The following is a 25,471-nucleotide window of genomic DNA, read 5'->3' on the forward strand; positions in this document are numbered from 1 at the left end:
CCTCCTTTTGCTCTCCTTTCTGGTGACGTGGCAGCAGGGATGCAGAATGAACAATAGCCATTTAAACAACAGTAGTCAGTATGCCAAGTCCCCTGGCAACATATAACATTGTAACTATTTATTAGATGCAACCAATCTGGGTTCGCCATGTTGGAATAAAGACCTGCTGCGTTCCAAGAACTCCCCGATAGGCCCTGGTGGACAACAGGCCGAGCAGTACTAATGAAAACTGTAGCGGGTTCCAAGTTTCGGTCCCCTTGCAGCCCAGAAACATTACGGGTGGTACATGGCAGTCAGTCCATCTGGTCTAGAATGGCCGCAGCCTCACATTTGGTGGAAGTTACTACATCGCAAACAGGATTAGGGTTGGAATTACTGGTTTTGTCGTTGGGATTTTAGGGCAGCAGGCGATATAATCGGGCCATGAAAGTATCCTAGCGGGTAAAGACTTGATATTTCCTAATTCATGTACTAATGAATGTAGACAGTGATGTAATACATGGGTGAAGGAGGGATTTTTTTAAATTAACAATCACATAGTCCCCAGGAGAGTCTTCCACATGGGTGCCAACCTAGGCAATCCTTCTTCTAGCACCGAAATTCCCAAAAAGTGTTACAATCAGCCTTGTTTATAAAATTACTAAAGAGATCTCCAGTTTCCGTGCCAAATTTCTCTTTGGGCCAATGAATATTTGCCACTGTGTTAGAATGAATCACAACCCAAGTACATTTTCAAATAAATCATGAAATTGTAGCATTTAATGTTCAGTCACTTATGCGAGGTTTGATATCGTTAAAAAAATACCTCTTTCCTTTCCGGCAGAACCCAGAGCGTCTGCCTCCCCACTTTCCGCTCCGAAGCCACTCAGATCATCTGCGACGTACCCCAGGGCTCATCCCTCAACCCAACATTGTTCCACATCTACATGGCACCACTCGCCCACGTCGCCCGACTGCATGACCTCAACATTATCTCCTACGCCGACGACACCCAGCTGATCCTCTCCCTCACCAAGGACTCCCTCACCGCCAAAACCAACCTCCTTGAAGGAATGAAAGCTGTCGCTGAGTGGATGAAGAACAGCCGACTGAAGCTAAACTCGAACAAGACGGAAGTCCTCATCCTCGGCTCCACACCCTTGGCCTGAGACGACTCCTGGTGGTCGACCGCAATGGGAACTGCTCCTACACCCACGACCACGCACGCAACCTAGGGTTCATCCTCGACTCTACTCTCTCTATGACAAAGCAGGTCAACGCTGTCTTGTCCTCCTGCTTCAACACCCTCTGCATGCTCCGCAAGATCTACAACTGGATCCCCACCGAAACAAGAAGAACAGTCACCCAGGCCCTCGTTAGCAGCAGGTTGGACTACTGAAACGCCCTCTTTGCAAAAGCTTCGGCCAAACTCCTGAAAAGACTCCAGCGCATTGAAAACCTCTGCTCGCCTGATCCTCGACATCCCTCGCTGCGGCCACATCACACACCACCTGAGAGACCTGCACTGGCTCCCCATCAACTAGAGGATCACCTTCAGGCTCCTCACCAATGCACATAAGGCACTCCACAACACAGGACCAGCATACCTCAACAGACGACCCAGCTTCTACACCCCCAACCGCCAGATCCGCTCCACCGACCTCACCCTCGCCTCAGTCCCCCGCATCTGAAGAGCAACCTCCGGCGGCAGATCGTTCTCCCACCTCGCCGCCAAGACCTGGAACACCCTTCCCATCCTCCTATGCCAGACCCAGGACCTGCTAAACTTCAGCAGACTCCTCAAGACCTGGCTAATTGAGCAGTATCATTTTCCCCCCCACCCTTACTCAGCGCCTTGAGACCCTAACGGGTAAGTAGTGCGCTTTACAAATGTTCTGATTGATTGATTGACTGTTAGACTTATCGGCTGCTTTCGATACAGTGTCTCGCCAGATTCTCCTGACACTGCTCCACTCAATTGGCATTGGGGGGCTGGCCTGGAAATGGCTGGCATCCTTTCTCGAGGGCAGGGTCCAGGAAGTATGGTGCCATCCTTACTCTGCCACGTCTTGCATGCTGAAGGTTGGTGTCCCGCAGGGCTCTGCCCTTAGTCTGACCTTGTTTAATATCTACCTTAGACCTTTGGCTACGCTGGTAGAATCCTTAGGGGCAAAAATTGTGTCTTATGCAGATGACACCCAGTTGTTGTTCGCGTGAAAGAACAACAAGCCCTGCCCTGGCAAGTTAATTAGTACCTGCCTTTCAGTGGTATTTGGGTGGTGGGCCGCGAACCAGCTGAATTGTAATGTGGGAAAGACTGCGCTTTGGCATGGATGCAGAAACGCCCCTGTAGTCCTTCTGGCCACCAGATGCTCCCACCCCCATTATAAAAAATAAGGTGTGAAAAACTTGGGCTTTACATTTGACAATCAGTTGTAATTCCACACCCAAGTAAATTCAGTAGTGGGCACTTGTTTTGCCCTCCTGCGTCTTCTTTGAACATTTTTGTGCCTTCTGTCTGTGGCTGCCAGACAACTGTGATTGAAGCCGCGATCAATCTCGTCTTGACTATGGGAACAGCCTCTATTTGGGCATGCCCAGGTATCTATTAGACAAGCTGCAGCTTGTCAGTCAGTCAAAGTACTTTATTCGGTTAGAAGATAGTAACCATAAAAGTGTGCAACATAAAATGCATAAAATTTAATTTACATAAAAGTTTTACATAAAATTTCCTATATATGGCAGCTTTCCTTATCATCGAACCGTTACAAATCATCCAGAGAGATCTAATTTTGCAATATAAGAACATGTCAGTCCACCAGGTGTAGGCCAGAGAATAAGTCAAATCAGTTATAGACGGGAATATTATAGCTGCTCGGTACAAGGCCTCTACTACCCATCAGGTAGCTGTTTTCTACATTAAGTCTTACGGGTGGCAGGTATGGTATTCTAGGGTAGAAATCACACAGTTCTCAAGTTGCTATAGGGCGTCTCCTATTTGTGGCTGCCAACTTTGAAGATATGGGACGACATGGTTATCTCTGAAGTTTACTATTACCAGGTCTCCAGCTATATCCTTTGGGAGGGATCCTAACCAACCCACCCTTCTAACGTTTAGAATTTTTCCGTCGATATTGGGAGGAAGGGATCTATTTTTGGTTAGCCAAAATGAAACCTTGTTTTTCAAATCTTGTTGACATTCGATTTTTCCATTTGTGAGCACAGGGACTCCCGAGAGGATGCACACAAATGGTGCGGCCTCCGATGGTAGGTTTATGTGGTTAATTTTTCTTTGTATGTTACCTTGATTGACGACTATCCCCTCGGAGCTCGTGGCTTCTTTAGTCAGCCCTACTCTAGGAGCAGAGCTCTGTACTATTGTAGGTTTTAAGGTTACTTTCTGAGTATTTGGAAGTGATGTTTTTAAGACAACTGATTGATTTTGGGCAGTATTACTTTGTGCAGTAGATTTGGGCACGTCGGTAACAGCTAGAGTCTGTGTTTGCTTAGGTCCTCCCATTCTTTTTATAAGTTGCGCGTTTGCCTTTGTAGTTTTCTCTATGCTCGTAAGCTTTTCCCCCAAACTCTTCATTCTTCCTATCAGCGGAGATATTAAAGATTTAACTAAATATTCAATCTGAGCCAGTAGGTTAGTTGGTGGAGTAGATGCCGGAGATTCCAATATTGCACATACCTTAGGTGTTTTAGGGGTGGTGGTAATAACCAAAGGGGGACTAGTATGCAATTTTTGTTGTTTTGCTAGTCTCCCCCTATGTTTAGCACCCTTTCGCTTTCTTTTAACAGAAAGGACCTGAGGGTGCGCTATCGATTGAGTGTTATCTTTGGCCGATGGTGAAAGGGGAGTACCCAGGCGGCTTTCATTTAATTGGGATGGTATACTATGCTGGGGACTTATATTACCCGTTGAGCAGGTAGGAACACCAGTTTGCTCATTTTCCTGCTTTACAGGAGTGTACATGGTATTACAGATCTCATTTAGTTCCCCCAGTAATGAAGAACTTTGTACTAGGTCAGCTGATACCAGGGGAGATCGTTTACTGGATGTACTTTCAATAGAGAGACGTCGTTCTGCTCTCTCTATTTCACGGTCAATATCCAATGTTATCCTGGTTAAGTAATGATCCAAAGTCCCCTTAATCGGACCCCCCTGGGGGATAATACCCTTGGGGGCCCTTTTACGAGTCATAGTGTGGCCGCTTTTATATATATGTAGCAGAGGAGATACAACAGCAACAAACACTTGTAATGGTCGGGCGCGCGTCCCAATAGCCAAAGTATAGTACCTAGGAAAGTGCCGGAGTGTACATATCAGCAGTCACTGGTTCGGGTTACCTCCTTTTTCGGCAGAAAACAAATGGGGTTGCCCGCCCAGGCCTCCTCTGGCCTCTGAGGGCCACAGAGGGCCCACCCTTTGCCCGGGCTTTGCCCGGCGCGTCCCGTGCGCGATTCCGCGAGCGGGGAGATGACCTTTAATTTAAGCGCCTCCTGGCGCGGATTTCACGGTGGCGGCTTCCGGCTGCAAAGGCTCCTGGACCTCGCAGTCCCTCACACTCGTGGTCTCCTCCCCACTGCGGCCGCGCTCCGATGGGAAAGAGCTGCGGCGGCAGGGGAGACCGGCTGTGGCGATGCTGGGCGATGGGACAGGCGAGGGAACAACAGGCTCCGCAGAAATGCCCCCTGCAGCTCAGGAGCACAAGCAGGGAAATGAGGGGCTCAACAAAGGTGTCCCCAGCAGCTCCAGGACTCGGCCAGTGGATGCAGGTAAAAGTTATTCCCCCCGCTCCACCGGGAGATGACCTTTAATTTAAGCGATTCCTGGTGCGGATTTCACAATGGCGGCTTCCGGCCGCAAAGGCTCCTGGACCTCGCAGTCCCTCGCACTCGTGGTCTCCTCCACACTGCGGATGCGCTCCGATGGGAAAGAGCTGCGGCGGCAGGGGAGACCGGCTGTGGCGATGCTGGGCGACGGAACAGGCGAGGGAACAACAGGCTCTGCAGAAATGCCCCCTGCAGCTCAGGAGCACAAGCGGGGAAATGAGGGGCTCAACAAAGGTGTCCCCAGCAGCTCCAGGACTCGGCCAGTGGATGCAGATAAAAGTTATGTCCTCCAGCTTGTCTCGAATACAGCGGCCCGAACTATCTTTGAGATCCCCCTTGATGCTCACGTGTCTAACTTGCTGAGGAGTCTCCACTGGCTTCAAAGAATAATCTTTTTTTTTTTTCCCAAGACCTTTATTGCACCTTTGAAATCATACACAGCTTCTGGCCTACAACCCTGGGCCGGCCGCTACACATTCACAAATGTACTATACCTTTAGAATAACACAGCACACGTGCCGTCAACCCGGGGGTACGGCTGCGTTTCAATATAATGTAGGTACATAATTCGCAGTGGGATTACTGATCTGTTTAGGTCTGGTTTTCAGTTATATAACAATAAACAACTTAAAAAAATGAAGAAACCACCTTTAGATCGTCAGGTAAATTAGGTAAAAAGTGCCCAGTCCTTATCATTGAAGGTCTTTTAAAGGAGAGCAGATCTTACACCTTAGGGACGGCTGTAGCCGTAGTTCCTGAAATTAGGTGCGTTTGTGTGTTCTTCCCCAAAACCACTCCCTCCCGCTCCCGAGACTGCATCAGGTTCAAATACTCCGTGGCCCATCCCTCCTCCCTCCGATACTCCTGCTCTCGTCCTCCCCCTCTTCATCCGATGTCATTGGGTCGTCTTCCTGTAGGGGTTCGCAAATCTCCCCCCTGAACACATTCCACGGGGTCCATATCTTATTCCATTTTCGCGGACAGGTCCTACTAGTGTACACTGCCCTCTCTGTTATCATCACCCTGTCCATGTTCATACACCATTGTGTCAGTGTGGGGACCTCCACCGCACCCCATTTCTGCGCTATATCACGTTTGGCTATCATCATTCCTAGTGTGGACCATTGTTGGCCGTGTCTGGATAAATCGTTGGGTTCCAAACATTTAGCAGGCACTTTCGCGGTTCAGGGATCAGGGATGCCCCCACAGTTTGGGATATTGTGCGCATTATTTGTCTCCAATATTCCTGAATGCGTGGGCAGTCCCATATAGTGTGGAAGAATGTTCCCTCCTCCCCACAGCCACGAAGACAGTATGGATGTTGTGCACGCTTTATTAGGTGTAGTGTCCTTCTCTTATAGTATACTCTGTGCAAAACCTTAAGCTGCACGAGCCGGAATTTTGCCGAGATGCCTATTTCCTTGGGCGACGCCAGCGCCTCATACCATTCGTTCTCATCCATTTCTCCTATGTCTCCCTCCCATTTGTCTTTCAGTTTTACTGTTGGGTCTGGTAAGTTGTTAATCAGTTTGCGGTAGGTGAGGGAGGTTGCACGTTCCGGCATGAAGTCAGTAAGGAGGCGATCCTCAAGCGGAGAAGCCTCTGGGACTTCAGCCTCAGGAGGGATGGCCTTAAGCAGAGCGTGTTGAATCTGCACATCCCGGAACGATTCTGTGGGTCCCAGCTCGTATTGCTGCTGTAGCTGGGTGAAGGGGATTACCGTGCCTTTTTCCCATAGGTCTCCCACCGTGGATATCCCTATGTTATACCATCGGGAGAAGCCCTTGCTGTGTCTTAGGTTTCCTAGGGCCCGGGAATCCCACAATGGGGTGAGCTTAGAAATTCGCCCTTTCCATCCCAGTGCCGCCAGTGTCGTGTGCCACAGCTCTGCAGTAAGTCTCGTGGGTCCTACCAGCTTGCGCACAACGCGTTGGTCGTAGAGAGGTGCCAGCAAACTATTAGTGCCCAGTTGCGCTCTATCAGACTTAAATGCTGGGTCTTCTTGGGGTGCATGTAGCCATTGGTTGATGGGTTTCAACTGCGCCGCCCAATAGTATAATTGCAAGTTCGGCAATGCGATCCCCCCATCGGAACAGCCCCTGTGCATTTTAGCCTGAGCAATGCGTGCCGGGCGGTTACGCCACATGAGGCCAGCCACCAACGCCGACACCTGCCTGAAGTATCCTGGCGCCACTGGGTACGGTGTATTTTCTAGGACGTATAAGAAACCTGGCAGCAACATCATTTTGTAAAGTGCTGCCTTGCCCAGCAGCGTCAAGGGCAGCCCTGCCCAGAACTTAACATCCTGCTTAAGCCGCTCCATGGGTGGTGTCAAATTTTTCCGAACGAATTCCATTGGGTCCATGGTGACATGGATGCCCAGGTATTTAAAGGAGGAACCTGCAGCACGTAAGGGGCAGTCATCGCTCAAAGCCGGGGTCAGACCCCGCAGAACGTACAGTTCCAACTTAGTCCAGTTTAACGTGTAACCCGATACTGTCCCGTGTTCATCACAGAGGGTCAAGAGCGCCGGTATACTGTGTTCCGGTTCTGTTAGGTATACCAGCATGTCATCTGCGTATAGCGAAAGGAGGTCTTCCCAGACCTCTGCCCAGGTGATCCCCTTCAGCAGTGGAGTTGAGCGTATCAGGGTCGCCAGCGGTTCTAAAGCAATTGCAAAGAGCAACAGTGACAGGGGGCATTCCTGTCGGGTGCCGCACCTCAAAGGGAACATTCGTGAAATGTGGCCATTTGCCACAACCTGTGCTACTGGTTTAGTGTAGAGTAACCTGACCGAAGCTATAAATTTGGGTCCGAAACCCAGGTGAGTCAAGACCTCGAACAGGTATTGCCACTCCACCAGATCGAAAGCCATCTTTGCGTCAAGTGCCAATATGACTGCCGGTTCGGAGAGCGATCCCGCCCTAGCCAGCACCCCGTGTACCCTGCGAAGATTCAGTGCAGTGTTCCTGTGTGGCATAAACCCGGACTGATCGGGGTGTATGAGGTTAGGGTGGTGTGTCATCAGTCGGGTAGCTAAGAGTTTAGCCAGAATTTTAACTTTGGCATTGAGCAGGGATATGGGGCGGTAGGATGCACATTCCTCTAGTGGCTTCCCAGGTTTGGGGATCGCAACAATGGTTGCTGGTCTTTGATCCAGTGGGAGCTCGTCCGCTGCCAGGCTATCAGTATACATAGCAAGTAAGTGCTCACTCAGCCTCTCCGATGCGGCCTGGTACCACTCTATCGGGATGCCGTTTGGACCGAGTGCCTTACCGGGCTTTACCACTCGTATGGCCATTTGTATTTCTTCCGCAGTGATGTCCGCCTCTAATTCTATTACGGCCTCCGGCTGTATTGTCGGGGTATGAATGTGGCCCAGCACAGCCTGGGCCATGTCTGCTGACACGTCCCTGTCCGATGTGTATACTCCCTCAAAGTAGTCAGCTAGTGCCTCCACTATCTTCTCGGGGCTTGTGTGGATTACCCCCATCCCGTCCCTCACTCGTTGGATACCTCTGGTGCTACCCCCCCCTTCTTATGTAGCTAGGCCAACATTTTACCCGCCTTGTCCCCTATGTCATAGATCCTGTGCGTTGTTGCAGTTATCTGCCCCATCGTCTGGTCCCTTAAATGTTCTGTGTACTGCAGCTGTCGAAGGCGTAAGGCATGGGACGTGTCCGGTGTAGGGTTTGCCTCATGCGTCACTGTCATGTCGTGCAGAGCTAATTCAAGCTCGGACAGTTCAAGTGTTTTCTCCCGTTTATAGCCTGCGATTGATGTTATAGCCTGTCCCCTTATACCGCCTTGTATGCCTCCCACAGAATGGCGGATGACCGCACCGAGGTGACATTCTCAGCAAAATATTGTGTCGTTGTCCTTTTGAGTGCCTTCCTGACCTTAGGGACCTAAAGGTACGCGACATGGATGGGAAAAATTCTTCTACGCAATTCCTCTCACATTCCAGGTCATTAGGCGGAGGGGTGTTCCCTGAGACCTTAATGTCTCACCCTCAGAGGTACTTAATTGGTAATCGGGTATGTTTGGTCATATATTTGACTTTGTACCTACTGACCCTCACGGCCGGGGTGTACCTACCCTCTCTGACATCTAAGCAGTGTACGTGCATAAAGACACAATGAGACCTTTCTTGTGGAACTTCAAAAACTGCAGAACAAAGCCCACCCCACCCCCCCTCCCTGCCTCCCTGCTTAATGGACCTTCAACTGCCCACCTCCCCAACTTAGCAGAGCGCTTTGCCCATCCCTCAAACATTATACTTGCGTGCTGGTGGAGAGTGTCTCCCTGAGCAGGCGGCATCCCTGCACCGGGCGGTCAGGGCTATTCTCCTCCGTCAGCTTCAGCGTGTTCCTGTGAAAGGCGACCTGGCCGCTCCTCCCCCGCCCGATAACTGTTATCCCGTTTGGCTGTTGTCCCGGTTGTCGCGGTTGGTCCTGTGAGAGCGACGGGGCAGTCCAGCAGTTCTCCAGCCCTCCAACCAGTCTCTGGCCGCATCCGGCGTATCAAAGAACCAGACCTTGTTATCCGCGACCACCCAAAGTCGGGCTGGAAATAGCATTGAGTATGACAATTCCTTCTCCCGCAGCGTCCTCTTGACCTCTAGAAATGTTCTCCTCCGTCGCGAAACCTCAGCAGTGTAGTCCGGGAAGAAGGTCACCTTGGAATTTTGAATTTGGATGGCCGGTAACACCCTCGCTGCCTGCAAAATGGCGTCCCGGTCGCGAAAGTTGAAGAGTCGTGCCAGGATTGGTCTCGGTGGGGCCCCCGGCTTTGGTTTCCCACTGGGTACTCTGTGGGCCCTCTCCACCGAGAAAAAATGCGAGAGCCCCTTGGGGTTAAGCTGCGTCTTGATCAATTCCTCCACAAAGAGGTCCATTGCTCCTTTGCCTTCCGATTCCGGAACCCCCAGTATTCGGACGTTGTTCCTCTGAGAGTGCCCTTCCTGGTCGTCCAGCTTCTCCCTGAGAGATTTATTTTCGGCTTGCATTTTCTCCATCACCACTTGCAGATCTGATACGTCCTCCACCAAGGATTTAGTCACCACCTCCACTTGTTTCACTCTCTCGCTCATTTTTTGGAAGTCTGTGCGTATCAGGGTGACCTCCGTAGCCGTAGCACCCACTGTGGCCTGCACCTGTGCCAGGGCACACATTACGTCTTCCAGCGTGGCTTTCTTGGCCCCTTCGCCTTCTACCGTCTTCCCCGCGGACTTGCGTTGCTCTGTCGGGGGGGGGGGGGGTTTGCTTATCATATGTGAATTTGTCCAGTTTGGTTTGCGTGGAGTTATGCTTTGAGCCTCTGCCGGCCATGTTCCCCTCCAAAATAGTCTCTCTCCTTCGCAGGGCGTTCGGCGCGCCCCGGGGGCTCTCCCACACACCAGCACGGGGCACCGGTTCCAGACCCGATGTCGTGCACTGCCCCTTGTGCGTTGAGCGCCGGGCAGAGGTCTTGTTATTACTATGGCAGCAGGGCAGCGCAGTCAGAGCCCCTTCCCTGCCCCAAGTAGAGCCTGCACAGCTGCGCCACGCACCAGTGAAGCACCCCCACTGTATATTTGAGCGATGTGGCTCTCAAAGGGCAATTTCTCTCCTTTATGTGGCTTTGTGCAGGACTTGGAAGTCGGTACGTTCCTAGAAATGCCAACGTGTTGTGTGTTTGCTGTGGTTGCTAGGCCTTGCTCTCCAGCAACTATGCCGACCTCCAGCTGGCATGCTCAAGCTCACCGCGACGCTTCCTTGAGTGGAAGCCACTCATTGGCCTCCTCTCTTGCCTTCTCTGTACAGTCCATTGCCGTGCCTGATATGCCCTCGTTGCCCAGGACACCTCTCCTATCCGTGTCTATCTTGTGTGAGCGTGTCCACAGCAACTTGCTTTAGACTGTCGTGTCCACATGCACTGGCGCCACCTTGTGCAACCTCGGTAGGGGAGCGGGGGGCTCCCTGGCAACTGTACGCCCGCCGCTCTACAACCAGTGCGGTGTCTGCTGGGGATGGATGCAGATTCACGTGTGTTCCGTCCTGCGGAGGTGGTCCAGGTATTGTTCCCTTACTACGGTGTTTTACACTCTTTATTGCCGGAGGCATGGGAGGGTTCTCTTGTCTTGCTTGCCCAGTGCCTGCCGCCCGACGGGACACCTCCCGCAATTTACTCCAACGCTGTGGGACGGCGCCACTATTGCCGGTGTCCAGAGGGCCGCTCCTCCTCCCAGATTCCGCTCACCGCCGGTCTTCGCCGCCGCTCACCCCCTCCGCTGTGTTGACGGACGGGGCAGAGGGACCCTCCGAACGCTACACCGGCTGTCGTTGTGTCTTGCCGCTCCGCGCGCGTTTCCGGTGGTCGGACCCCGCTGTGGCTTCACTTCCGCTCGGTCACTGAGCAAACTCCAGACCCCTGCTTGCTGTTGGTGCCAGGCTCTGCCAGTCGCGAGCTCGCCCTGACGTTTCCCGGTGTTCCACCGCTGCCAAATTTGCTCCGCTGGTCGCCGCCCAGTCTCCGAACCCGGGTCGCCCCTTCAGAGCGATGTATGCTACGAATTTATGGGCAGATTTCAGGGGGATACCGCCTTACTCCCGGAGCCTCTCTATTTCGCTGCCGCCATTGTAGGCTGCTAGCCACACCCAAAGAATAATCTTTAAGACACTAGTTGTAACTTAGAAAGCTTTATACGGGATGGGCCCGGGCTACCTTAATCACACAGGATCTCGTTCTATGTCCCACAGAGAAATCTCCGTTCTTCTAATCTCTCCCTAGCCAGCACTCCAAGTATTATAAAGGCCAGTTTGAGTGGTAAGGCCCTTTATTTCCTTGCCCATCCCTCTGGAACAAACTGCCCCTGACCCTCGGAAGCATTAAGCCTACACCTTTGTTCGGGGAAAAAGCTGAAAACGTGGCTTTTTTCTAGCCTATAATCCGCCTCCATGCCCCACAGTTACCTTTTGGCATCCAGCGCCAGGACACTCTTCATAGACACATTGACATAGGGTCCCTTTGGAAAAGATTAGGAGAATCTTGGAGGAATAGGCAAATACCTATACTCAAACTTCCCATAAAGGGTAGCTCAGGGAAAACTCAGCCGAGTTCTCCAACAGCTGCAATGGCAACCGTAAAACACATACTAGAAGAAAATCACAGCAGTAGCTGTGATTAAAATAAAGACAGTTTCCCAATAAACATCAGGAAACTGAAAATGACTGTTCACAGTAGCTCACAACAGATTCGGACATGGGTATGGCAGGGGAGATGTGCATAGAGTGTATCACGTTAACTTTCTAACTAGGAACACGTATATACAAAGGCACAAAACATGTTGCAAATCTCACTCAATAATGTCATCACTGTCCAATAGGAATGGAACTTCCGATGGTCTGTCTTTTCCTCTCTCGTTTCCCACTGTAACCATTCACGCTGACAACCTGTCCTGTCTGAAAGCTTAGCCAATGAGGGGAGGCAGCAGTCCCAAGCCTCTTGGGACCTCTGAGGCAGAGCTGCACATAAGTGTGTGTGTTTTTTTTCCAATATTAATGTTTGATGCGTGCATGCGTGTATGTATGAATGTTTGGTAATAAGTGTTGTGAATGGATGGGTTTGTGTGTGGGTGTGTGCGCGCATGTGAATGCATTGCTGTGAGTGTGTTTGTGTGAGTGTATCACGTCCGCCCCCTTCCCTCCTAAACTTACCGGCAACCACTGAATCACAGTATAAATCATTTGTTGTTGATGCCACATCAATTCTTGGGAATTGTGGTGAATTCAGAAATTACTTCATTCTATCAAATATGGTGCTACTCTGCGCGGATTTGATGAGCTATGTTTGAGAGAAAATAGGTCTCCCTGGTAATTTTCTCACAGAAATTATGGTAAGTGCTCCTGAAGCCTAAATGAGTACAAATTTGTTTTTTTTTGTGTAAATTCTCAACTGCCTTCCCCATTCATGTCAGAAAAAAAGTCTGCATGATGAGCCATCTTTCATTTATTCCCACGTATTCTACTGCAGTTTCACCACAGAAATCTAAAGAACATAATTTACTAAAAACTCACACAACACAGCGCAGTAACTTGCTGTGCTGCATTGCGTTAGAGAGGACAACGCCATATGTACAAAGATATGGCACTTTCCTGCTGGCTCAAAATTAGGCTGCATATTGTCATTCATGCACATTTGCACCATAGTAAGGTATCAAACAAAAATCTACTTGCCTTCTCGCTATGGCGAGTAGGATTTTTTTAGGTCATGTTAGTTTTAAGGCCTAGCGGCCCATTCTGGCAAGAGAACTCCACCTTCCATAGAACAGGTGTTTTTCATTCTGAAAGTTAATGAGCAATAAGGCTGCCTTTAACTCTTGCTTTTATGTTGTCACATTTGCAGGGCGTTCAAAGACAGAGGTCAAATGTCAGCTTGTCTCTTACAAATTGCAGCTTACTTTATCTTGGAAATTGGTGTTTACTTTTCATTCTGTGACTGTAAATTTAGAAGATTTTGTAACAACTGCCTGCCAAATGTACTGGGTTCCAGGATGTGTAAAAAGAAAGGCTGTTGAAAGTCAGTTTTTTCTATAAATGAATAGTACAAATATTTCAAAATATATCTGCAGCTAGTAAAGCACATTGTATTGTAATTCACAAGTGTGATAGAAACTAAGATTTTATTTGGATAAAAAGCCAATCTACTTGGTGATGTGCAATTGATAAATATTTGCTGAAACATGATTTTCAAACATTATTGTTTGTACGCAGTAAAGTTTTATCAGTAAAAATGCATGTCAGTGGCAAATTGGGTGGCCATTTCAATGGAATATGTGCTTTCTGTAAATGACAGTTCACTACCAAATCATGCTTCAGTTATATATTTATTTTAAGTGACATTTTTTAAAATGCGAAACATTCCTGCCACCCCACAATAACAATGCTGTTAGTGACCTTAGGGGCACGTCAGGGGTCATGTGTACCCAATATGTGGGCTAGATTCTTGTTGTAAATGGAGCAAAAGTTTGGTCTATTAAAACAAACAAAATAGTTTTTGTACAGCAGTAAAGCTGAACACACATATTTGAAGGTGCTCTCCTAAGTGGAAATGAAGAAAGAGGCAGCTCATTGAAATACATTATTTGCACAGGATAACACAATTCGAGACTAGCTTATGGGTCAAGAGAATGACAGTTACGATTTTTGAGGGGCTAATGGTGCAAGTGTAATGTCTAGCATAGATTTTGTACTAGAAGGGTAGCCTTCCAGTACAAACCAAAGTGCCTAGACAAAATGTACAGCTTTTCCCATTTTGGATATTTGCTGTACAGAGCAGCACACATGGAAAGTCATAAATGTTTGGAGAAATAAAAGCATTTCTACAAGTTAACACCAGTCTAAAAAAATAGTTATTGCTTGTTTGGCACAAAATCCTGGTTACTGTTGTTATCAGATGGGGCTTTGAGTACACGTGTGTGGTTGCTCAAGGAATCCACGGAATAGCCCCCTGAAGAAAAGTAATGAAAAGCACTGCTCCTTTGCATTACTTTCAGTCAATTGTACAACGCAAAACAAGTTTTGCACTGGAAAGTACATTACAAAAAAACATTTTGCACTTGTTTGTGTGACTATTTGTGATGCATATCCAGATCAACATTTTTGTAAATCTGCCCCCTAAAGTGCTAACATTTTATATTCAAGAGAAAAGTGAAGCGCTTCTGAGTGGGATGTTGCTAGAAAAGGTGTTACTGAACATAAAGCCTTTGCTTTGGGTTCGCTGAAGTTAATTAACGTTGGGTGTCAATGCCAGTATCAAACCAGTTAATTAACAATACATTTGAGAGGAAATGTGATGTTTTAGCCATTTATGGCATAATACATTTTTATGGCTCGAAAATAATGAATGAGTGAGATCTGTACAAACGTCCAGTACCTCCTTTCCCTGCCTGTACCTACAGAGTATCCATTTTGTCTGTCACTTTATATCCCTTAAATTTTAAAATGGTTACATTTCTGGTAGATAAAGAACTATTTTTCTAGTCTTACGTGTAAATGTATGGGAGGAGATATTTTAGAGGTGCTAGAAGCTATTTACAGATAGAGCTCATAATAAAAAAGAATAGATGTTTGCGTCTCGGACTTAAGACCATGTAAATGGTTTACTCTTTGGCCATTTGATTTTTACTTTTTGCCACTTCCTTTTATCAGCAGTTGCTTCTCACAGCATTAATTTGCACAGGCTCCAAAATCATTCTTATTGTGAATTACATATAAGACAATCATAAAACACATTTAAAAATGTATATTTACTGCCTATAAAATACAATTCTGTATATCTAATTAAAGGGTACTGTAAGAAATTGTGTTATTATTTGGGGTGAGTGAAGATCCATTTCAAGGAATAACCGCAAACCTGGTTAGTGTGAATCCTCAACATCACCAGCATTAACCAGAGCTCCGCCCCTGGTAACTATGGCACAGAGCAGACAGGCTTAATTTAGGGCAAAGTGTCAAGTTTTTATGCAGTACCAAAACAGTAAAAAAAAAAGTCAAAATGCAAAACAATAAAATGTAATAAACAAAATGACACCAAAATGACAAACATCCAATAAGGGGAACCAGAGAGATGAATTATTTAAAGGTTTAAGTAAAAATAGCGCTAAAAAGCACAAAGCAGTAATGGTAGACAATAATAGTGGAAGATTGGGACCTTGGCACAATTGGAGGTTGACTGCGATAGAACATGGGTCTGATAAACCAGCCAGGTTCATCCTGGTCAAAGATTTTACCTTCTGACTATGGGCCTGATTTATATCATGGCGGTATGGGGACTCTATTGCAATAGAGTATCCATATGCAAAGACTGTGGTTCACCTGATTTAAATGCAGGCAAAACTTTGGTTTAATCACTGCAGAGACTACTCTATCTCCACCATGATCAAACCATTTCAGTGGCTGTGCGGAGTAAGGTCCATCGGAGGCTAATCTTTAATTACGCCGAGCTAATTAAGATGGGTGGAATTAGAGGTCAGTTTTCAATACCCATCACCACCAGGAAAATCCTGGTAGTAAGGGCAGTGAAAACTACAACATTCTCCTCTTGCCATGATAGTGGACTTGCATGGCGAGGAGAGCATTGTCTTTTTTTATTTTCAGGATTTTTATTTTTAAAAAGAAAAAATTTTACTGTCTGACTCTTCATGCTTGATGGAGCAGTGCGTTAAATTGCAAAAGTCATCGACAGGAACAGCAGTGACAGGGATTCCTGGCAATGCTTTTAGAAATTACTACTGGCTTGGTGGTCATTTCATAATTTGGTGGAAAGAGGTGCATTCAAGGCGACAGAGCAAAGTACTCTTTCACCCTGGCTGCCAAACCTCCGTAAGCTAAATTATAAATCAGCTCTCTAGTCTTTTAACTCCCAATTCACCAAAGGAGAAAAGCCCCTCAGAACATCAGTGGAGGCACTTAGAGGCTCACATGGGGACCACTTTATTTTGCAAGCTTATACTGCGCTAGGAATCGACTCCCATAGGAGTATCTCCGCGCCACTTGCTGCAGGTCAGCTGGGTACTTCCAGGAAAATGCCTCTTTTGCTTGTTGCATCATTGTACCTTGAACAGAAGGCCAGTCTTGTGATGCTGGGAGTCTACTGTTTTGTCCTGCACAAAGTTAGAAGGCCCAGTCCTTCAGGGGTACTCTCAGGTTGCCCAAAACAGGTCTAGTCCTCTTTTAATCTTCCGCAGGTCCAGGTGGTGTTCTGGAGTGGGTGCCTGGAGGTGCCAGATTTATGCCTGACATTAGCTAGTGGGTAGGTATGACTCCTGGGTACATCCTAACCAATGGGGTAAAAGTTCTCAAGGCCAGCCTACCCACGTTGGGCTTTTTTAAGACAGTAAAAGTCTTTGGCCATACTAACATTGGGCTCCGGGTGCTGGGTGTATTTGAGGAGAGTGTACTATGGTAATCCTAGTCTCCTCCCACATTTAGCAGTAAAATTCAGTTTAAAGCAGCCAGTGTATCCATAACAGACCAAGAGACAGACGTCTTGTGTGACAAAGCAGAGACCTTCAGTAACCAGACAGTGTATCCACAAACATTGTCCCGGCATCCTGTTCTCTTCCCTTAATACTGTGCCCCAAGGGCTAAATGAAATCTCAGATGTAGAAGTCTACTTGAACAAAAGCAGAGTCCTTCAGCAATCAGATGGTGGATCCACAAAAATTGTCTTGGCATTCTGTCCTGTTTGACATAGTAATGTCAAAAAGGCTACCCGTAGCCACACCCTACATATTCTGTGGAGTTCATAGGCATTGTCTCTGCCCATTCACGCCAGCCTATTGTTTCACACCTTCACACCTGTTCAAGGCTAATTACTGTATAGGAGAAGCTAGAAAGCCAATGTTAATTAGCCTCCAAGAACTTAATACAGTGAAAATGTAACTTTCTAAAAGTTACCTTTCCTCAATGCTTATTTAAATCCAACGTCATCAATGAATGAATTGTTTAATTATATTTCTAGCTGGTCCCATTCACGAGATACAGTATTTATATTTTATCTGTACTCTGCTTTTCAACATAGGACCCATAGCTAGGCCTGCTACAGCGAAAAAACTTTTGGGAGCTAGTCACTGTAAGGACTTGTCAACCTTAAACTTTTATGTGTCCTACTTTTAAATACCATGCACCATTCCTTTTAGGCTACAAGGCCTACATAGGGATGACGTATTCACATTTAAAAGTTCGTTTTTTACCTGTCAAAAGGAGTTATTTTGACAGGTTGAATTACACTTTTTACAATGTTGTGGTCTGGATTTAATGGTAGGCCTGAAGGTATATTTGTACAGTAGTGGAAGGCACAACTGCTGTTGCCGTCCACCAGTGGCATTTAACTTCTATGTTCTGGGTACATTTTATACAAAATACTAGAGGCTTATAAGCAAGTTAAATATATCAAATAGGAGTGTTCCACTCTGACCATATAAAAAGGGACCAGCACATGCACTTCGCTACGGGTTAGCAGGAGTAATGTGCATAGAGTTCGAAAGCCATCAAAAATATAGGGTCCAGCAAAAAGTGAAATATCTGTATTGACTATGCAGAAAGTTAGTTAATTAAAACATATTTTGAAAATGAAACTATTATTTTAAAAAACAATGCAAACTGACACAGATACCGAATCTTCACAGACTTGGACACTTCATATATAATATACTAACAAATGGAAAAGGGTGTTTGATGTATTTTAGCAACCTGTAGCAACAGAGATAAGAAGCATTTGCACATATTCAGACTTCCTCACAGGAAAGTCAATGATTCTAAAGCTATCCTCTCCAGCAGCATGTCTTCAAGTACATGCACATTCTGTGAGCCGGGGGAGCAATCAACTTTTTATAAGAATGCTGTGATGTTAACAGGCAGCTGTATTAGAAAGAAGGCATAGTGATATGTGGGTTGATACTATAAAGAGGCTTGTCTCATATACAGGCTATGAATCTCCTGGGTAGATTTCGACCAGTTAGGAGCTAATCAAACTGCAGCATTTTGGTAGTGTACAGCTGTGATTTGCATTAAATGTAAATGGATACCAAGTTGCACAAATTAGATCAAATAATATATTACAATGTCTTGAGCTTTATTTGCCTTATATGTGTTATATTTAGTAAAAATACATGAAATAAATGTAATTAATATATTCAATTCTTTAGAACAGCTTTTTTCTTTAAATGCTTGTAACCTACAACAATGTTATTTTCAACTTTCACACATTTACGTTTTCGTGGGCCATAATGTTTTATTCAAAATCTTGTCTTTATTATAGAAGGCTGTCTTGGAATGTGGGACAATGTAAGCTGCTGGCCATCTGCTACAATTGGGAAGACTGTTGTTTTGCATTGCCCAAAATTTCTGCAAGTGATTACCGGAACAAAAGGTATATATTTAAAAATGGAACTTTGTTTATACCATGTGAATCTGAAACATCTTATCTTGGACAAAAAGTACGATAGTATTTCTTGAAGAAATGTAATACAGAAGAAAATCATTGCAAAAATCCTGATGTTTTGCTATATTTGTCTCTCTCTCTCTCACACACACACACAGGAGACATCCTTTACATCGCATGTGATATATCATATGCCATTACAACGCGGTCATTACAACGACTGCGTTGTTACACCGCACACCATTACAACGCAAGTCGTTACAACGACTTGCTGAAAGGAGCAGAAGGTGTTGGGTTTAAAATCCAACACCTTCCCTACTGTTGCACAAACTGGAGTTGGAATAGTAAATTATACAATTGATACATCTGGCGCCCCCTACAGCAAGTCGTTGTAACGACTTACGTTGTAATGGTATGCGATGTAACAGCACGGTCATTGTAACACTCACGTTGTAATGGCATGCAATGTATCGCATGCATTGTAACATCGCATATTCACACACACAAACACATCAAACATCCATGAAAGGGGGCCCTGTAGAACCCATTGTGCGTCACACCTTGTGGATATACAAAGGAGGGCACAATGTACCCCTTTGTGTACATGCAGAGAAGTTCCTGCACAGCACGGACTTTCAAGTCCATGTGTGCTGGAGCTTACTTTGATGTTCCCATTGCAGTGCCTATTTTATAGGTCCTGCCATGAGAACAGCAAAGGAATCTCCAGCCAATGACAAAAAAAGCCATTAATTAGCAGCGGGTTCTCACACGGGTGAGGCGGAGCAGCAGTGGGGCGTTCCCGTTGCCGCACCCTCAAAATCAAAATCGGGCCCTAGTGGTTTAATTTATACACCATGAGTTTGTTCATTTATTCCAGAGATCCTTAACCTGTGGTATGGAAACCATTTGGAGTGCACCAAGTCTACTCAGGGTGTCCGTGACTGCTTGGGAAATTTAATAATATTAACAGATGAACAAAGTGTATATAAATAAAGAAGCAAAATGTACAATTGAACATTTTAAAACATTCTATAAATGTGAAGGAATTAGAAATTGGAGGCTAAAATTTAAGTTAGTGTCTTCAGATTGATTCGTGGGAGCAGTGATTGTGCATCATACATAATATAGTATGGATCATGAGTGGCCTCAATTTAATGTAGAAAGGCTCCAACCTTCCTTTTAAAAATTTATTTTTTTATATTCGTTATCATTTGTGTATTTGTTTGATGAATGTTTTGTCTGTATTTTTTGTGTATAGTTTTGCGATTCAAATCATCGAAAATGCTCAGACATACTGCACTCGGCTTCCAGTAATGATTTAGTGGGGGTCCCGTGATTCCAATAATGATTCTGTATGGGTCGTCAGGTTTAATAACGGTTAGGTGGGGGTCCACAGATGTCAAAATGTTAAGAAACACTGATTTAGAGGATTTACAAGGAAAGAAACAAGTGCCTCTGAGAATGTACGACTTTTTCTCACATATAAACATAAACATTCAGAAGGTTTACTTTTCCTGGAATACAGGGGCATATTATCAAGGGGGTTTATCTCCGTTTTTTTGGCTTTAAAAGCCAAGAAAGCGGAGATAAAATTATCTCCCTATTACCTATCTGTCGCTAACACCAGTTAGCGACAGCTAGTAGGAGATAGCGACCCTCTTGGGCCCCACTTTGCATGTCAGTGATATTTATCACTAATGACATGCAAAGTGGGCGTGCCATGATGTTAGCGACTGGAAACAGTCGCTAACATCGCTATCTCCTATTACCAACTTTTGGAGATATTCGCGCTAAGCGCGAATATCTCCAAAAGCTAACACCTGCCCTCAGCAGTTCTTAGCCATGTTATCCAATGGGAGGTGGATAACATGGCTAAGAGCATTAGCTCGGTAATGCATGAATATCGCTGACTTTTCAGCGATATTCATGCATTGCGGCCGATTTTTATCGCATTTGCGATAAACCTTGGTAATACCAAGGTTTATTTGCGATAAAAATCGCCGCAGCTCAGCTGTAAATTTTTGTCTCTAACCAAGCAATAGCGATAATTATCGCTATTGCTTGGTAATATGCCCCACAGTTCTATTATTAGTCAACCTTCCATTCAAGCCAGGTGTTTAATCCAATAAAGTAGTTTTAAAATGTATTTCTCTCTTTAAGTTAGGTTAGCTTTGGCAATAGAAACACATATGTTTTGAAGCGTATGTAAACAGCAAATATTGATACAATAAGTGCAACATAAGTTTAATAATTGTGCATATATTGCTATTGCCCGGCTATGTGATGAGGAATGCGAATTTGCCTAGCCTTGGTGCTGGTAAGTTCCAATTCTATTAAGGACTCGGAGGTGAGGATTATGCCATTCTTTCATCGCTTTATTCTCTACAGCAGCAAGAAAAAATATAACACAACTACTTTTCCCATGAACATTTGGGGGAAAGAATAAAGTCAAACATGAGTCCTATTACAGTGTCCATGTACAGGTGTCTCCCATCATGCTCCACTGTACTTGTCTCCTCCTCTTTCTTCGCGCGAAGCCAGAACATCTGTCCACTCACGCATCTTGTTTAGAATTATCTGCTCCTGCAAAAGAACATACCATCAGATCCATCCTATATCAATAGAACGTCAGCTGTAAAACAGGAAGAGCAGTACACCGCAGAGACATAAGCGCACATTCGAAAAGGAACATAAACGCTTTACTTACACTGCATACGGGGAGGGTACACTTCCATGAAGTCACTGGGGGGGATAATCCTCGCCTCCGAGTCCTTAATAAAATTGGAACTTACCAGCACCAAGGCTAGGCAAATTCGCATTCTATGTCAGGACCGGAGGCTTCGGATTATGCCAGTTCAAAGCTTATCGACCACCAATCTGGCCACATCAATAACTGGCTTGAAATAGAACCTCTTGAACGTGGAGTCCAAGGACCAATCAGCCGCTCTCATCAGATCCTCCAACCGAGCCCTAAGGGCAAAAGCTTTAGACGCCATGGCACCTCACGTAGAGTGAGCCCCAAACTGTTTAGTATCAATCCCCGCCTCCTGCATGATCCAACGCACCCAACGTGCGATCGTCGGTGAAGTAACTGCCTTATACGGTTTACATAGGGCAATAAGCAGCTGTCGTTCGCCCGGAGGGCGAGTATCCTCTGTCATATCTTCATAAGCACGGAGGCACTGCACCACGCACAGCATAGGGAAGTCCTGAAAAGCCGGGTACGAAATGACCCTAGTATTTGTTTTGGTCCGCCTGCTGACGGTAAAGGAAACTCCTTCAGGAGAAAAAACCCTGGCCGATATATCCAACGCTCGCACGTCCGAGACACGCCTGCAGGACACCAGGCACAACAACATGGCCAACTTAGCCGTCAACTCCTTACGCGTTAAAAACCTGTTCGGTTGCCAGGAAAGGAACAAATTCAGCACTCTGTTCACATCCCACAGGGCGGAATACCGAGGCTCCGGCGGCAAGGCAAGCCGTATACCCCGCATGAGCCTACAGACTAAGGGGTGTTCACCAACCGGGGACCCTTGAACCAGGTCGTGCCCCGCAGACACCGCCGACCGGAACGTATTGATCGATCGATAGGCCAGGCCCTGATCAGATAGTTCCGCCAGGAAATTCAAGACACGCACTACAGGTGCCCCCACAGGATCCAAACCCCGTCGCACACACCAACAACTCCACCGGAGCCAAGCCGATCTGTAGCGTTTGGTCGTGCTGTCGGCCCAAGCCTTGGAGAGCAAGTCCTCTGCCGTTCTCGAAAGGCCAGGCAGCGTCCAGCGTCGCCGGAGAGCCTCCACGCCATCAGGCGCAACGAGCCCTCCAGGACTAACCTGTGGGGCGCTCCCTCCGGATTCAGCAGAATGTGGGGAGACTGGGGGAGTAGGATCGAAAAATCCCAAGAAAGTTCCAGAAGAACCGGAAACCAAACTTGCGACCTCCACCACGGAGTGATCATCACTACCTGCGCCGACTGGCGTCTCAACAACGCTGACACTCGCGTTATCATTGAGAACGGTGGAAACACATATCCCTGTATTCCTGACCAGTCTTGGAGGAACGCATCCGTCGCCTCCGCCAGAGGGTCGGGGCGCCAGCTGAAATACCGCGGGAGCTGGTGGTCTAGGCGGGACGCAAAAAGGTCCACCGAAAACGGGCCCCAAAGGTCCGAGAGCTCCGCAAACAGGGTAGGGTCCAGCTTCCAAACACTGGCATCCAGGATATTCCTCGAGTGCCAATCGGCCACTTCGTTCTGACGGCCCGGCAAATATTCTGCCGTAACCGACACCTGGCGGTCCAGACAAAAGTGCCAGAAATCCCTGGCCAGGTCCGCTAACATCTTGGACCTGGTACCACCCAGGTGGTTGATATAACGGACCGCTGACACGATGTCCATCCTCAGAAGGACGCAGGATTGTACTCTGTCCTTGGTCCAACTTTGCACTGCGAAGGAGCCCGCTAGCAACTCCAAGCAGTTGATATGCAAGGACTGTTCGTGAGCAGACCAGGCGCCGCCCGTGGAGAAGTCTCCGCACCGCGCCCCCCAGCTGGAACGGCTGGCGTCCGACTCTATCACGATATCTGGGGCGGAACCGAAAATCGCACGGCCATTCCAGGCTTCCATGTGCGTAAGCCACCACCGCATTTCGTCCCTCACGTCCTCCGACAAAGGAATCAGCTGAGAGTACGTCAGGCCTCTCCGCAGGTGGTACGCCTTCAGGCGCTGCATGGTGCGGTAATGAAGGGGCCCCGGGAATCATCCGCTTCGCTAGGGTTTGTCGCAACTCATGTCTGATCCGCGCCATCTTCCTGGCTGGCAGGCTCAAGGTGGCCACCACCGAGTCTACGGTGAAACTGAGGAACGTAGCGCACTGCATGGGAACCAAGAGAGACTTCTTCTCGTTGATCACGAACCCCAGGCCTTGCAAAAGGTTGACCGCCGACTGCAACTGTGACCGCAGTCTCTCGGGGCACTGACCCATGAGCAGCATGTCGTCTAGGTAGACTATCATCCTGACCCCCTGAGCCCGCAATGCCTCTACCACCGGCCGCAACACCTTTGTGAAGCACCACGGTGCTGAGGAGAGCCCGAAAGGAAGAGTGGTCAACTCGTAAACCTGGCCGTCCCACCTGAACTGGAGGAAACGCCGATGAGGGGGAAAAATGGGAATCGTTAGATAAGCGTCTTTCAAGTCCAGCCTGACCATCCAGTCGGACTGTCGCAAGACGTCGCGCAGGAGATGTATCCCTTCCATTTTGAAATGCCGATACACCAACCACTCGTTGAACTCCTTCAAATTTATCACGGGGCGACTGCCCCCATCGACCTTGTCGACTAAGAAAAGATTGCTTATAAAACCTGAGGGGTGCTCGCAAGCGCCACAAATCGCCCCTTTTTGGAGGAGGGCAGCGACTTCTTCGCTCACAAAAGCCGCATCGCGCTGGGAAAGGTAATGGGGCGAGGACGCTGTAGCTGACACGGACGGCCATGGAACTCCATTTGGAAGCCCTGAACCGTCTGCAGCACCCAAGCATCGCGGTAAGGGAGGCCCATGCAGGAAGAAACTGCGCCAAGCACCCCCCCACTCTCAAACTCGCGGAAGGCAGTACACTCACCTCGGCCCCCGCCTTGCTGTTGGCCACGCTGACCACCACGACCTCCGAACTTCTGGCCTCTCGTGGGGTAGAAATTTTTTAACCTGGCCTTATCCTGGTACTGGCCACGTCCGGAGCCTTGACCTCGATCTGAGCTGGCGGCCCGGCCGAACGAGTGGCCCCTGCCTCGTCCGGCCTTGTCGAAAACCCGGGGCGCGAAAACTTTTTTAATATTGGACTGGGCACGATCCAGGGACATGAAGGTGGCAACAAACTTCCCCAGTTCTTTGATGAACGGGTCACCAAACAAACCCCCCTGGGCTAAAGCACCCGCCTCCGACGAGGCGAGATCGCCCAGCTTGGGATCCACCTTGATAAGCAGGGAGCGCCTCCGCTCCGTAGAGAGGGCGCAGTTGGCGTTGCCAAGGAAAATAATGGCTCTCTGGGCCCAGTTGGAAAGAACCTCCGGGGAAATCGCGTCACCCGACACCTTGGCCTCCTCCGCCATATCTAGGATCTTGGTAAGGGGCCCGACAGCATCCAGAAGCTTGTCTTGGCAAGTGCTCCAGGACCTGTCGATACCCTTTCGCGGGTCCTTGACAATTTTTTGTAGGAAGGTCGCCATCTTCGGATCGATGTCCGGGGTCATGGCCACCTTGCCTTCCAACGACGGCCGGGGACACTCCGCGCGCAGGCGGCTCCTAGCATCCTTGTCCACCGGCTTCCTCAGCCTATTAGCGACGTACTGGGCCACCTTGTCACACGGGACCCACTCTGATGAACGGGGGTGGACGATATCGTCCGGGTCCAGCATGTCCGACGGACCAGCGGAGGATGAGGGCTGAGAAGGGAGCCACGACCTGGAAGAACAGGCCTCCTCCTCCGAGTCCGGAGAGTCGTCGTTGTCGCGCTGCGGGTCCGGAGACATCGCAGGTGGAGAAAGCGGTGGAGCCTCCGAGGGAAGAGGAGCGGAAGGCTGTGCGTCCTCCATGGCCTTGAAGGCACTCTTTACCCTAGCGAAAGCCGCCGAATCAACCCCCCCAGTGCAAGGCTTCTTGGGAGGAGGCGGGGTAGGGGACGAATCTGGCCCGGAGGCCGGGACAGGCGCCGGAAGCAAGGCGGC

At 47.9% G+C, this 25,471-nt stretch overlaps 1 protein-coding gene across 1 annotated transcript in view; it reads left to right on the top strand.

Moving 5' to 3' along the window:
• The window catches only part of SCTR (secretin receptor), a 497,060-nt gene that overhangs the window by 236,334 nt on the left and 235,255 nt on the right, over positions 1 to 25,471 (top strand). Inside the window, exon 3 of the mRNA XM_086957334.1 lies at positions 18,622 to 18,732. Coding sequence (XP_086813460.1) covers positions 18,622 to 18,732 — 111 coding nt within the window. The remainder of the gene's footprint in view (positions 1 to 18,621; positions 18,733 to 25,471) is intronic.

Source organism: Lissotriton vulgaris, chromosome 2_1 (assembly GCF_964263255.1).
Source record: "Lissotriton vulgaris chromosome 2_1, aLisVul1.2, whole genome shotgun sequence".
Taxonomy (NCBI): Eukaryota; Metazoa; Chordata; class Amphibia; order Caudata; family Salamandridae; genus Lissotriton; species Lissotriton vulgaris.